At 46.9% G+C, this 15,737-nt stretch overlaps 1 protein-coding gene across 4 annotated transcripts in view; it reads right to left on the bottom strand.

The window, feature by feature from the left end:
* The window catches only part of RBM33 (RNA binding motif protein 33), a 222,529-nt gene that overhangs the window by 103,999 nt on the left and 102,793 nt on the right, over window positions 1-15,737 (bottom strand). For all 4 annotated transcript variants that reach the window (XM_075315440.1, XM_075315441.1, XM_075315442.1 and 1 more), the window contains exon 11: window positions 400-547. In XM_075315440.1, the coding sequence (XP_075171555.1) occupies window positions 400-547 (148 nt within the window). The remainder of the gene's footprint in view (window positions 1-399; window positions 548-15,737) is intronic.

Raw genomic sequence — 15,737 nt, 5'->3', positions numbered from 1 at the left:
GAGAGGGAAAGCATGGCTTCCAATTGGTAACTTAGAGAGAGGTAAATCCCTTTAGCTAATGTATATTTTATGTTAACAGTCTTCACTTGTGATATTTACAGATAGAAACACACGAATGGGAATTACATGTGTCGATGCCACCAGGACAACCAGTTGTGAAGCTCTGGTTAAAGTAGAGAATTTAGACCTTGGGGATCCCGACCTATGAAGTCTACATGACCTAATAAATCAACGTTAATCTTCTACAAAAACCCATTTGAAACTTTAGACGCTGGCAGTCTAGGGCAAGATATGTGGTCACCTCCTTGTGTGAAGAATGCTCTCAAATTATATACTGAGGTATGTTCTGAGAAATTAAAAAAAAAAAAACAAAAAACAAAAACTTGGGAAATGACTTACCGCCTAAGAAGAACGGTTCTCGCTCAGCTTGTGGCGGGGGTGGTGGTGGTGGTGGCGGGGGTGGATTTCTCCATGGTTCCTGCAGCCTTGGCGGCTGATTGAAGTTCCCTGGCAAAGGACTTGCCGCAGGCTGAAAGTCCGGCATGCCCTTTGGAAACAAATAATAGCATTAATGAGATAAAACAAGTAAATTAAAACTTGAAGATGACAAAAAAAAAACCCCAAAAAACCTACTTATGGAACACAACTTTACAAAGCAACTTTAGGCCAAGTCATCAACAAATGGATAATTTAATGAAAAAAGTCTTAAGAAAATGACAAATTCCTCATTAAACGTGGCTTTTGGCTTCATAATATGCCAACCATCCCACCACCTCAATAACAGGAGATAAGGTAGCCCTAATCCTTTTATAGAATTACACTCTATTTTTCTGGCTCTTTTATCCCCTTAAATATCCATCTAGTTAAGAAATTAACATTCTCTCGCACACAATCACGACACAAATTATACTTTACATTTCCACATCTCTTGTTAATTACATGATGCTATCTGCAGTAATCTATTCAAGGCCTGCAGATAACTTGGCCTACCGGTGAAAAGAATGGAAACTTAGCATAAATTGCTTCGCACACAGTTAATCTTAAAGAGAAAACCGAAAAAAAAAAAAGGAAATCTAACAGCTATTATAAGACTTATCAGCTTTACGGGAAGGGTCACTTCTACTTTCATAGGACTAATTAAATGTGTTAAAGTCTTTGTAACTTAATGAATCTTTCAATAAATGACTTCCAACGTCTACAACATGTTTTCATTTATTAATTTCGCTCCGTATGCCGGCGTCCTATTAGAATTCTAATGATGGTTAAACAGGGTCAGACAGACAATTGAGAGCGGGGCTTAGAGATTAATGACCAATATAGCCGGCTACGCAAATTCAATTCCGTATTCCGAGAATTAAACACTTTTTAAAAGTATTTGCTCTTTAACTTTCTGTTAACGATATGTCTCCTGCAGGCCCTTATGGGATCTATTAGTGGGAAAAGCAAATGAGAACATAGGCATGTTATCTGCAATAGAAAATGTCACAGAGTCCTGGTATTAAAGGGACGCGCTCATTCCAATAATCTGTATAACAAACCATCTTTAATACTTTACAACTTTAAAGGGTCTACTCAACATTGGAAGCATCTACAGGAAAATGCTGGATCAGACCCTCACAAATCTCGAGAAAGGAATGGAGCAATGGGATAGCTGGTACTTTGCTACATTCGCTCTAAGGCTGGGGCCACACGGGGCACTACTGCGATGCTCGCATGAAACTCGGCTCGCGCTGGCAGTACAGCAGAGCCGAGTGTCATGCTTGTATCCCTGCAACTGCAGTCCGACTGTGCGAGCAGAACTCAGCTGCAGGGGGCGGCCCGGCTCTCAGGAGGGGCGGGCCAGTGCGGCGAAGGGGCGGGCCGGCACGGAGGAGGAGAGGGAGGGATTTATCTCCTTCTCTCTTACGTAGCGGCTATTGCCATTCTCGCTCTGCACGCGCGGTACACCGGTGTACCGCGAGAGTAGTGCTATTTTTCTCTCGCCCCATTCACTTGAATGGGTGCGAGAGAAAAGAGTCTTGCATTACACCCGCAGCATGCTGCGACTGTTTTCTCGGTCCTATTAGGGCTAAGAAAATAATCGCTCATGTGCGCTGACACAGGCCAATATTGTTCCGAGTGGAATACGAAGTTTTATCGCACTCCACTCGCACCGATTTTCACGCTGTGTGGCTTAGGCCTAATACAGGATAAATAGACCAGTGGGGGCGCATCCACGGCCACCGCTCTGATTTGTTGGGGCTTTTAAGAACCCCATTCTTAGAATTGGAGGGTATCCTGCTAAAAAGTGATCACCTATAGAAATTGTGGGCCTCCCCATGTGAAATTCAGATATAGAGTGATAGTCATGCTCACACAAAAGACAATTTCAGGGGTGGAAAGAGTTAAGCACGTTGAATTTCTCCTTTGAGAACATACAGTGCATTGCGAAAGTATTAAGCTCCCATGAATTTTTCAACCTTTTCCCACATTTCAGGCTTCAAACATAAGATAAAAAATGTAATGTTATGGTGAAGAATCATTAACAAGTGGGACACAATTGTGAAGTTGAATGAAATTTATTGGTTATTTAAAATTTTTGTAGAAAATAAACTGAAAAGTGGGTCGTTCAATATTATTCGTCCCCTTTACTTTCAGTGCAGCAAAACTACTCTAGAAGTTCATTGAGGATCTCTGAACGATCCAATGTTGTCCTAAATGACTGATAATAAATATAAGCCACCTGTGTGTAATCAAGTCTCCGTATAAATGCACCTGCTCTGTGATAATCTCAGTGTTCTGTTTAAAGCGCAGATAGGATCATGAAGACCAAGGAACACAACAGGCAGGTCCGTGATACTGTTGTGGAGAAGTTTAAAGCCGGATTTGGTTGCAAAAAGATTTCCAAAACTTTAAACATCCCAAGAAGCACTGTGCAAGCGATCATATTGAAATGGAAGGAGTATCATACCATTGCAAATCTACCAAGACCCGGCCGTCCATCCAAACTTTCATCACAAACATGGAGAAGACTGATCAGAGATGCAGCTAAGAGGCCCAGGATCACTCTGGATAAACTGCAGAGATCTACAGATGAGGTGGGAGAGTCTGTCCATAGGACAACAATCAGTCATACACTGCATAAATCTGGCCTTTATGGAAGAGTGGCAAGAAGAAAGCAATTTCTCAAAGATATCCATAAAAAGTGTCATTTAAAGTTTGCCACAAGCCACCTGGGAGACACAGCAAACATGTGGAAGAAGGTGCTCTGGTCAGGTGTAACCATAATCAAACTATTTGGGCATAATGCCAAACAATATGTTTGGCGTAGAAGCAACACAGTTCATCACCCTGAACACACCATCCCCACTGTCAAACATGGTGGTGGCAACATCATGGTTTGGGCCTGCTTTGCTTCACCAGGGACAGGGAAGATGGATAAAATTGATGGGAAGATGGATAGAGCCAAATACAAGACCATTCTTGAAGAAAACCTGTTGGAGTCTACAAAAGTCCTGAGACTGAGATTAGTCTTTCAACAAGACAATGATCCCAAACAAAGCAAAAAAGAGAATTTTGTTACTTACCGTAAATTCTTTTTCTTATAGTTCCGTATTGGGAGACCCAGACCATGGGTGTTTAGCTTCTGCCTCCGGAGGACACACAAAGTACTACACTTAAAAGTGTAGCTCCTCCCTCTGAGCTTATACACCCCCTGGTGAGCCAATCCTAGCCAGTTTAGTGCAAAAGCTGAAGGAGAATAGCCACCCACAAGTAGAACAGAGTAAGAACCGGAACAACCGGAGACTCTATCCACGACAACAGCCGGTGATAACACACAGAACAAGAAAATTGCCAACAGGCAACAGGGAGGGAGCAGTGTCTCCCAATACGGAACTATAAGAAAAAGAATTTACGGTAAGTAAAAAAATTCTCTTTTTCTTTATTATTCCTTTGGGAGACCCAGACCATGGGACGTTCCAAAGCTGTCCCTGGGTGGGAATAAACAGAAAAAACTAAGAAGTAGGCGGAGCCTAACTTCACAAGTGGGCGACAGCCGCCTGAAGGATGCGTCTGCCCAAGCTCGCATCTGCCAAAGCATGAGCATGCACTTGGTAGTGCTTCGAGAAGGTATGCAGGCTAGTCCAAGTGGCAGCCTGACAGACTTGTTGAGCCGTAGCCTGGTGCCTAAAAGCCCAAGAGGCACAGACAGCTCTGGTCGAGTGTGCTTTGATCCCCGGCGGGGGAGGCACCTGAGTACTCTGGTAGGCGTCCGAAATGGTCGATTTAATCCAACGGGCCAAGGTCGGCTTAGAAGTAGAGAGACCCTTGCGCCGCCCTGTGGTTAGCACAAAAAGAGAGGTGCACCGCCTAAGCGCAGCGGTGCGAGACACATAGATCCGGAGAGCACGCACCAGATCTAGAGTATGAAGCGCTTTCTCAAAGCGATGAACAGGGGCCGGACAGAAGGAAGGCAAGGAAATATCCTGGTTGAGGTGGAAGGGAGAGACCACCTTAGGAAGAAAGTCCGGGGTCGGACGGAGAACTACCTTGTCTTGGTGAAAAACCAAAAAAGGTGACTCCGAGGAGAGCGCAGACAAATCAGAGACTCTCCTGAGAGAAGTTATGGCAACTAGAAAGGCCACCTTTTGAGAAAGACGATACAAAGAAACCTCCCTAAGGGGCTCGAAAGGGGGTTTCTGCAATACCGTGAGGACCAAGTTAAGGTCCCAGGGATACAAGGGCCGCCGATAAGGCGGAATGATGTGAGACGCACCTTGCATGAAGGTGCGGACCTGAGCCAGCCGGGCGAGACGCCGCTGGAACAGCACTGACAGAGCTGAGACTTGTCCCTTGAGAGAGTTGAAGGGCAGTCCTAGCTGCAGACCGGACTGTAAAAAAGACAGAAGGGTCGGCAACGAGAATGGCCAAGGAGAATGGCCGGAAGAGCGACACCAGGACAGGAAAATTTTCCAAGTCCTGTGATAGATCTTGACAGAGGAAGACTTACGGGCCCGAGCCATAGTGGAGATGACTTCAGGAGGAATACCAGAAGCCGTCAAAATCCAGGACTCAAGAGCCACGCCGTCAATTTGAGTGCCGCAGAATTCGGGCGGAAAAACGGACCTTGCGAGAGCAGGTCTGGACGTTCCGGAAGATGCCACGGCATCTCCACGGACAGTTGGAGCAGGTCCGGATACCAAGCTCGCCTGGGCCAGTCCGGAGCAATGAGGATGACTCGACGGCCCTCCATTCTGATCTTGCGCAGGACTCTGGGCAAGCGAGCTAGAGGGGGAAACACGTAGGACAGACGAAACTGGGACCAGTCTTGAACCAGAGCGTCCGCGGCGAAGGCCTGAGGATCGTGGGAGCGAGCCACGTAAACCGGAACCTTGTTGTTGTGACGGGATGCCATTAGGTCCACGTCCGGAGTGCCCCACTTGCGGCAGATTGACTGAAACACTGCCGGGTCCAGGGACCACTCGCCACCGTCCACGGATTGACGGCTGACATAATCTGCCTCCCAGTTTTCTACGCCAGGGATGTGGACTGCGGATATGGTGGACTTGGAGTCCACCGCCCATTGAAGAATGCGTTGGACCTCCAACATTGCCAGGCGGCTGCGTGTCCCGCCTTGGTGATTGATGTAGGCAACCGCTGTCGCGTTGTCTGACTGGACTCGAATGTGCCTGCCCGCCAACAGGTGGTGAAAGGCTAGGAGAGCTAGAAGCACAGCTCTGGTTTCCAGCACATTGATTGAAAGGGCTGACTCGGATGGAGTCCAAGTGCCCTGTTCTCTGTGGTGGAGATGTACCGCTCCCCAGCCGGATAGGCTGGCATCCGTGGTGAGAATCACCCAGGACGGAGTCAGGAAGGAGCGCCCTTGGGACAGGGAGAGGGGTCGAAGCCACCACTGAAGAGAGCTCCTGGTCCGTGGCGACAGAGCCACTAACCTCTGTAAGGAGGAAGGCCGCTTGTCCCAACAGCGGAGAATGTCCAGCTGCAGAGGACGCAGATGGAACTGGGCAAAGGGAACCGCCTCCATGGAGGCCACCATTTGACCCAGCACCTGCATCAGACGCCTGAGGGTATAACGGCGGGGCCTCAGGAGAGAGCGCACCGCCAACCGGAGTGACAGCTGTTTGTCTAAGGGCAACTTTACAAGTGCCGGCAGAGTCTCGAACTGCATCCCTAGGTCGTGAGACTCTGGGTCGGAGTCAGAGTGGATTGACAATCCACCCGAATTGGGCTAGGGTGGCGAGAGTGAGCGAAACACTCCGCTGACAGTCTGCGCTGGATGTACCCTTGACCAGAAGGTCGTCCAGATAAGGAAGCACTGCTAACCCCTGGAGGTGCAGGACCGCAATCACTGCTGCCATGACCTTGGTGAATACCCGAGGGGCCGTGGCTAATCCGAAGGGGAGAGCCACGAATTGGAAATGATCCTCTCCTATCGCAAAACGTAACCAGCGCTGATGTGACACTGCGATTGGCACATGTAGATAGGCATCTCTGATGTCGATGGACGCCAGGAACTCCCCTTGGGTCATAGAGGCAATGACTGATCGCAGAGACTCCATGCGAAAATGCCGCACCCGGACATGCTTGTTGAGAAGCTTGAGATCCAGGATGGGCCGGAAGGTACCGTCCTTTTTTGGAACTAGGAAGAGATTTGAGTAAAAACCTCTGAACCGTTCCTGAGCGTGAACTGGGACAATCACTCCGTTTGCCTGCAAGGACGCCACGGCCAGCGAGAAGGCGGCGGCCTTGGAGCAGGGGGGAGTTGAGAGAAAAAATCTGTTTGGAGGGCTGGAAGAGAATTCTATCCTGTAGCCGTGAGATATGATGTCTCTCACCCACTGATCGGAGACTTGCTTTAACCAAGCGTCGCCAAAGTGGGAGAGCCTGCCACCGACTAAGGACGTGGCTGGAGCGGGCCGAGAGTCATGAGGAAGCTGCCTTAGTGGCAGAACCTCCTGCGGTCTTCTGCGGATGCCCTTTTGGGCGCCAGTTGGATTTCTGATCCTTGGCTGAGTTAGCGGACGAGGCGGAAGGCTTAGAGGATGACCTGTAGGAACGAAAGGAACGAAACCTCGATTGATTCCTACCCTGGGCGGGTTTCCTGGTCTTGGTTTGTGGCATGGAAGTACTCTTCCCGCCAGTAGCTTCTTTAATGATTTCATCCAGCTGTTCACCAAACAGCCATGAACCAGCAAAAGGGAGCCCAGCAAGAAACTTCTTGGAAGAAGCATCTGCCTTCCACTCTCGAAGCCACAAAATCCTGCGGATAACAAGAGAATTAGCTGAAGCCACCGCAGTGCGGTGAGCAGCCTCTAGCATGGCAGACATGGCATAGGATGAAAAAGCTGAAGCCTGAGCAGTTAAGGTAACCATCTCAGGTATAGATTCCTTGGGGAGGGAATGCATCTCCTCTAGAGAAGCAGAGATGGCTTTGAGAGCCCACACTGCTGCAAAAGTCGGGGAAAACGCGGCCCCCGCAGCTTCATACACAGATTTGGCCAGAAGGTCAATCTGACGGTCAGTGGAATCCTTAAGTGAGGTGCCATCAGCCACCAACACAACGGTCCGGGCTGATAGCCTAGACACCGGAGGGTCTACCTTTGGGGAGTGAGACCACTCCTTGACCACCTCAGGTGGAAATGGAAACCGGTCATCAGAACCACGCTTTGGAAAGCGATTGTCAGGGCAGGCCCTGGGTTTGGTCACAGCGGTCTGAAAACTGGAGTGGTTAAAGAACACACTCTTCACTCTCTTAGGCGAGGTAAACTGGTGCTATTCTGCCAAAGAGAGTTGCTCCTCTGACACTGGCGGATTGAGATCCAGCACAGAATTAATAGAAGCAATCAAATCACTAAGATCTGAGTCACCCTCAGAGAAATCGATGGGATACATAGCCTCTGAGCCCCCAGTGAGGGCATCCTCCTCATCTTGAGAGTCAGCTCTAGAGACAGAGCCGTGGGATGGGGAGGAGGAGGAAACCCTGCGCCTTCTCTTAGAAGGACGGGGTCTGGGATCAGATGATGAATCCTCCGTGAGCTCCGATGGACGGAGGTCAGAGGATAGGAGTCCTCTGTCAAGAGTATTAGAGGCACCCTGTGAGGGGGGCTGATGCATATTCATCAAAGTCCTGTCCTGAACAAAAGTCCCCTCAGCAAATGACTGGGATATGGACCTAGAAAAGGACTCTACCCAGGCCGGGGGTTCAATCACAGGTGCAGCAGCAGCCTGAGAGACCACTGGGGGTGAGACTCCAGGCTGTGGCACCGCCAAGTTAGAGCAGACATCACAATGTGGATAGGTGCTCGGCTCAGGCAGCAGGAGCTTACATGCAGTGCATGCAGAATAAAGCTTTGGAGCCTTGCTCCTTGTGTTAGACATGCTGCTGGAGTGGGGGCTTTGCAGAGAATGAACCCCAGGGAGAATATACAGAGGTCCACAACCGGAGACCGGCTGTGGCTTACCAGACCGCTGAGCGCGGTGTTGTGTGCCCTCCAGATCCCGAAGCCCGGTCCCCCAGTCGCAGCACCTCAGCAGAGATGCAGAATGCAGGATGTCCCAGAGCAGAGTGAACTCTACCTGAGAAGAGGGCGTTCCTATAAAAGAGCGGGAACTAGAGGGCTATAGAGACCTGCAGGGAAGGAGGGACGCCCCAGCAGTGGGGAGTGTCCCTCCCCTGTGTAGAACGGCCGCCGGGAGGAGCCGAACCTGTCCCTCTGCATGAGTGACATGCGAGGGCAGGAAAATGAAACTAGGCCTCTGGCGAAGCCGGGGCCTAAATTTAAGCGGCGAGGCCGACAAGCAGGCACCATCGGCGCGGTTCTCAGGCAAAAGCTAGAGAACCCGCCGGAAAAGTTAAAATAATCACATACAGCATACTCTCCCCTTACAATAAAGAACCGGGACCCCCAACATAAACGTCTCAGGTACTTAGCTGCTGAGACGCAGGGCCATGTCTCTGGGGATGAGTGCTCCGGTCCAACAGAATCCTCAAGGGGCTGTGGATGGAGACCGGACTCCTGCCAGGCATGGAGACCGTGCTGGCTCCCACTTCAAGCCAGAGCCCAGAAGGGATGGTGAAGGAGCGCGGCATGTAAGGCTGCAGCCTTGTAAATCAACCTTAACAACACCGCCGACACAGTGGGGATGCATGTGTGGATGTATGCCTCCTGACACAAAGCAATAAACTGGCTAGGACTGGCTCACCAGGGGGTGTATAAGCTCATAGGGAGGAGCTACACTTTTAAGTGTAGTACTTTGTGTGTCCTCCGGAGGCAGAAGCTAAACACTCATGGTCTGGGTCTCCCAAAGGAACGATAAAGAAATCTACAATGAATGGTTCACAAATAAACGTATCCAGGTGTTAGAATGGCCAAGTCACAGTCCAGAAGTGAATCCAATCAAAAATCTGTGGAAAGAGCTGAAAACTGCTGTTCACAAACGCTCTCCATCCAACCTCACTCAGCTCCAGCTGTATGCAAAGGAAGATTGAGCGAGAATTTCAGTCTCTCGATGTGCAAAACTGATAGACACATACCCCAAGCGACTGCAGCTGTAATAGCAGCAAAATGTGGCGCTACAAAGTATTAACTGAAAGGGGCTGAATAATATTGCACGCCCCACTTTAAATTTTTATTTTTACAAAAATTTAAAAATAAGCAATAAATTTCGTTCAACTTCACAATTGTGGATTAAATGTTGATTTTTCACTATAAAAATTTAATTTATTTATCCTTATGTTTGAAGCCTAAAATGTGGGAAAAGGTTGAAAAATTGAAGGGGGCTAAATACTTTCGCAAGGCACTGTATGTATGATTGGATTATGTGGGGGTGGAAGAAAAAGCGGCTTGGATAAAAGCAATCTAAGGCCGTTGTGTGCGCACTAGAAAATGAAATTTTCTTAAGAAAATTCCGCACCCTCTGAAAAAGATTACCGCACCTGTGATAAAAAACCGCAGCAAACCGCACCCTCACCTGGTTTTGCCGCGAATTTTCCGCAGGTTGTTCCCTGCGGTTTTTTTTACAATTATCTATGGCAAAAAACAAAGGTACCTGCGAAAAAAGTGACATGCAAATTAATTCCGCAGCAAAATCCGCAGGGACAAAAAAAAAAGTCAGTGTGCGCACAGCATTTTTTTTATCCCCATAGGTTTTGCTGGAGAAGGACTGTAGAAATGTTATACACATTTTCTGCAGCATTCATTCAGCGAAATACGCGGTAAAATCTGCAGCATGCGCACAGGGCCTTAAGCTTTAGACTTGAGTCACATACAGGTGCATCTCAATAAATTAGAATATCATCAAAAAGTTAATCTATTTCAGTAATTCTATACAAAAAGCGAAATGCATATATTATATAGAGTCATTACACACAGAGGGATCTATTCCTATATATTATATAGAGTCATTACACACAGAGGGATCTATTTCTATATATTATATAGAGTCATTACACACAGAGGGATCTATTTCTATATATTATATAGAGTCATTACACACAGAGGGATCTATTTCTATATATTATATAGTCATTACACACAGAGGGATCTATTTCAAGTGTTTATTTCTGTTAATGTTGATTATGGCTTACAGCCAATGAAAACAAACGTCATTATCTCAGAAAATTAGAAAAATTACCAGTAAACACCTGCAAAGGTTTCCTAAGTGTTAAAAATGGTCCCTTAGTCTGGTTCAGTAGGCTACACAATCATGGAGAAGACTGCTGACTTGACAGATGTCCAGAAGGCAATCATTGACACACTCCACAAGGAGGGTAAACCACAAAAGGTCTCATTGCTAAAGAATGACTTTTGGGTTTTCATTGGCTGTAAGCCATAATCATCAACATTAACAGAAATAAACACTTGAAATAGATCCCTCTGTGTGTAATGACGCTATATAATATATAGGAATAGATTCCTCTGTGTGTAATGACTATATATAATAAAGAGAAATAGATTGCTCTGTGTGTAATGACTCTATATAATATATGCATTTCGCTTTTTGTATAGAATTACTGAAATAAATTAACTTTTTGATGCTATTGTAATGTATTGAGACACCTGTATATTTATGATCCACTGTGAAATTTAGTTTCAGAGCAAGAGAATGCGACTCATCTGACAACAAATCTACTTGTAAAGAACACGGCCATAACACTGGGCAATTTTTGGGGCTGCAGAGAGAGAGTTAAAGGGGTGTTCACAAGTTATTACATTGCTTTAGTTAGACTGCATTGAAATAAGCAATTGACTGACATTTCTATCTGCCATCATTCTGCTGCAAAGCGATCTATTATCTTTCACACTGTACAGCTGTTTTCCATGGAGCTCAGTTAATTTTTAATATCCCAACCACCTTTCTCCAATTTCTATACAATAGTTAGCTGCTCAGCCCCTTCCCTCAACTCCTGACAAGCTGCTGTTATCAATCTTGCAAAATCACCAACCTGCAACATCAGCTTATCCAAGAGCAGCTCTCCTAATCACAAACAACTCTCACTGTACTTATTCAAATGTCCAGTGATCTCAATGTGTAAATACAGTGATAAAAGCTTACAATCCAGAACAATCCACTGCTTCATGGACTTACTAACATCACAGCTCTGCTACTCAACAGGCACTGAAGCAGGAGAGCGGCCAGAAACCAGGAAGGAAGGAGACTGCACAGCTCTGAGATGCTGAAGAGACCACTGGAGAATACTGCTTTAACTGAGAACCCATTGTGAAGGTAGCCTGGGTTACAGGTTGTTTGTTCAAATGTAATAAGATTATCTGTGTATGTAAATACAGTAATCAAAATATAGATTTAGTTGCATAATTATCTGTGTATCTATATGACAATTGCACAGACGCCATAATATGATTCTAAGCTGTATGGTCAAGAAAGCGTTAACCAAGGACAAATGTACAAACAATGAACAGAGAAGGTATTCATGCTTATCAGTGGTTTCACACAAAGAGAATGTATTATCCGTGGGATGAAATGTGGGTTTCTATGTCTCTACGCACCTCTCTGTACTGTTTCGATGTGTGAGAAAAGACAGATTGATACTTTTATACATGTCTGAAGGTTGAAATGTAATACTAAAATCTGAGCTGTAGAATATATGAGTCAGATGCCTATGCTGGCTCAAAAGGGTGAACACAGCTTCTGTGGTCATTGCTTCTGAGTTATTTAATATAACTGCGCAGATACCTAATTTGGCCCCGTGCCTCTGGTGCCCTGAACAAAGACTACATTAGCAGTCTTACCCAATTTCTCCCTTGACAGCATCAGTGAGCTCATTCTGCCAGAAGAGTTTATAGACTTATGCAGACATCCGTGGATCTCAGTCATGAGGGGATCATGACAGCTTCAAAATATTTCTATGATGGTGTCATACTCGGGACACAAAACCCGCAGCCAGTCCGTGCATTGCGGCCCGAGATCACACAGAGATCCACAGACATATGCATGAGCCCCAAGTCTAATCTTGCTTTTTCTGAGGTCCGCTCAGCTAATTGATGACCACATGGAAGTTGAGATCAACTTTTTAGCATGACTATTTTGTGGGATCACTTTGAAATGAAAAGTGCAGTTTGCTACACTTCCAATATGATTCTTTCCTTATCTAGTTTTTGGCAAATACTTAGGGTCCACAGGGAATGATTTATTTCCTGCTCTCACTCATACATAGGCATGCTTGGCTGAGCATGCAGGCATTCTCAATGACGCGAGGGAACATGGGCTGTTGCCAGATACATCCACTAGGTATAACCACCTTTCCACAAGGGTTATACTGTGATTACCTTGTACACAACACTGGCAACATCAGGATATCTTGACTCTCCCCGTAGCTCTCTGATTAGGACATTAAAAATACACGCCTTAGAAAGCATTTTTACTGGAAAAGTTGCACACACTCCTCTGTTTTCAAGATTTCCAAGCCAGGAGCATAAAGCATGGTGAATGCAGCCTTATTTAGATGAGCCAACGGCTGAAGGGAATTCATTGATATGATTAAATGTGATGGTATGATAATGTATGGTAATTGCAATTAATCAGAGGCCCACCAGCAAATGGAGGATGTGCAGCATTATGTAAGCTGCATCCTAAGCTGCATCCCGGCTGTACCAGCCTGACGAGATCTGACAGCTGGACCCTTCTCATGTTGCATCTGCTCAGAAGCACTTACACATCAGATATGACAAAAAGCCCACTGTTACTTCTCTACTTCCACCGGCATCATCATTAACATTTACAAATGTGTGTGAAAACAGAAGTGTCCAAAACTGGAAACTTCATATTGATTCCAACTGAAAGAATAAGCTTTGTGTGATGTGTTTTATCACTATGAGCATAGCCGGGCTGGGGCTGCAGCTTCATTCAGGCATAATTTCCATGAGATGCCACGCAAAGCTTTGAGCAGGAAGGGTCAGCCCCCGGCCACCTGATACCAAGGTCCACGCTCAGTAAGTAACAAGCCAGGAACACATCAACACCTATATTCCAAAAGGAAGGAATACCACAGGATTCCCCAACACTAAATGAATCCATAGACTAAAGTTGGCCAAACTCACCAATATCAGCCAGATTGGTCAACAGTCCAACAAATGATGTCGGGGAAGAGCATAGCGCATGTGACGATGTCGGGGAAGAGCATAGCGCATGTGACGATGTCGGGGAAGAGCATAGCGCATGTGACGATGTCGGGGAAGAGCATAGCGCATGTGACGATGTCGGGGAAGAGCATAGCGCATGTGACGATGTCGGGGAAGAGCATAGCGCATGTGACGATGTCGGAGAAGAGCATAGCGCATGTGACGATGTCGGGGAAGAGCATAGCGCATGTGACGATGTCGGGGAAGAGCATAGCGCATGTGACGATGTCGGGGAAGAGCATAGCGCATGTGACGATGTCGGGGAAGAGCATAGCGCATGTGACGATGTCGGGGAAGAGCATAGCGCATGTGACGATGTCGGGGAAGAGCATAGCGCATGTGACGATGTCGGGGAAGAGCATAGCGCATGTGACGATGTCGGGGAAGAGCATAGCGCATGTGACGATGTCGGGGAAGAGCATAGCGCATGTGACGATGTCGGGGAAGAGCATAGCGCATGTGACGATGTCGGGGAAGAGCATAGCGCATGTGACGATGTCGGGGAAGAGCATAGCGCATGTGACGATGTCGGGGAAGAGCATAGCGCATGTGACGATGTCGGGGAAGAGCATAGCGCATGTGACGATGTCGGGGAAGAGCATAGCGCATGTGACGATGTCAGGGAAGAGCATAGCGCATGTGACGATGTCAGGGAAGAGCATAGCGCATGTGACGATGTCAGGGAAGAGCATAGCGCATGTGACGATGTCAGGGAAGAGCATAGCGCATGTGACGATGTCAGGGAAGAGCATAGCGCATGTGACGATGTCAGGGAAGAGCATAGCGCATGTGACGATGTCGGGGAAGAGCATAGCGCATGTGACGATGTCGGGGAAGAGCATAGCGCATGTGACGATGTCGGGGAAGAGCATAGCGCATGTGACGATGTCGGGGAAGAGCATAGCGCATGTGACGATGTCGGGGAAGAGCATAGCGCATGTGACGATGTCGGGGAAGAGCATAGCGCATGTGACGATGTCGGGGAAGAGCATAGCGCATGTGACGATGTCGGGGAAGAGCATAGCGCATGTGACGATGTCGGGGAAGAGCATAGCGCATGTGACGATGTCGGGGAAGAGCATAGCGCATGTGACGATGTCGGGGAAGAGCATAGCGCATGTGACGATGTCGGGGAAGAGCATAGCGCATGTGACGATGTCGGGGAAGAGCATAGCGCATGTGACGATGTCGGGGAAGAGTATAGCGCATGTGACGATGTCAGGGAAGAGCATAGCACATGTGACTATGTCGGGGAAGAGAATATTGTATGTGAAGAGGTCGGGGAAGAGAATATTGTATGTGAAGATGTCGGGGAAGAGCATAGCGCATGTGACGATGTCGGGGAAGAGTAGAGTATAGCGCATGTGACGATGTCGGGGAAGAGCATAGCACATTTGACTATGTCGGGGAAGAGAATAGTGTATGTGAAGATGTCGGGGAAGAGAATAGTGTATGTGAAGATGTCGGGGAAGAGAATAGTGTATGTGAAGATGTCGGGGAAGAGAATATTGTATGTGAAGATGTCGGGAAAGAATATTGTATGTGAAGATGTCGGGGAAGAGAATAGTGTATGTGAAGATGTCGGGGAAGAGAATATGCTTGGAATAGCTACTAGACAGTGTACAGAGCTGAGCAGTCCTGGCTCTGAATACGGTGTATATCTGGCCATAGCGAGAGCTGTAAATACCAGTTTGGTGACTGCACTGGAAACCAGACCTCCACATTAATCAGCTACTGATAACCTATGCTAAGGATAGGCATCAATATTATAATCAAATATATCATATATACAGATATATCAATATCAAAATTATGTCGTGGACATACAGTAACTATAAATTAGAGCGGAAATCAGAATTAACATTCATGATGTGTAACAGAAAATGTGTTTTTTCTGAACATTCGCTCCATTGCTTTTTCACCAGGATAAAGAATACAATCTGCCTTATAGATAATGTGTTTAACCCTTTGTATATTGAAGCTGACAGGGGTTCGAGTTGTCACCACCAACATGTTTTGCTAAAGAAAATTGACTGCCAACTACATATTGGCACTTTAGGTGGCATGTGATGTTTTCCCAAGTAAAAATGGTGACAA

Source organism: Anomaloglossus baeobatrachus, chromosome 6 (assembly GCF_048569485.1).
Source record: "Anomaloglossus baeobatrachus isolate aAnoBae1 chromosome 6, aAnoBae1.hap1, whole genome shotgun sequence".
Classification (NCBI taxonomy): Eukaryota; Metazoa; Chordata; class Amphibia; order Anura; family Aromobatidae; genus Anomaloglossus; species Anomaloglossus baeobatrachus.
This window is presented reverse-complemented; position numbering and strand designations above follow the sequence as displayed.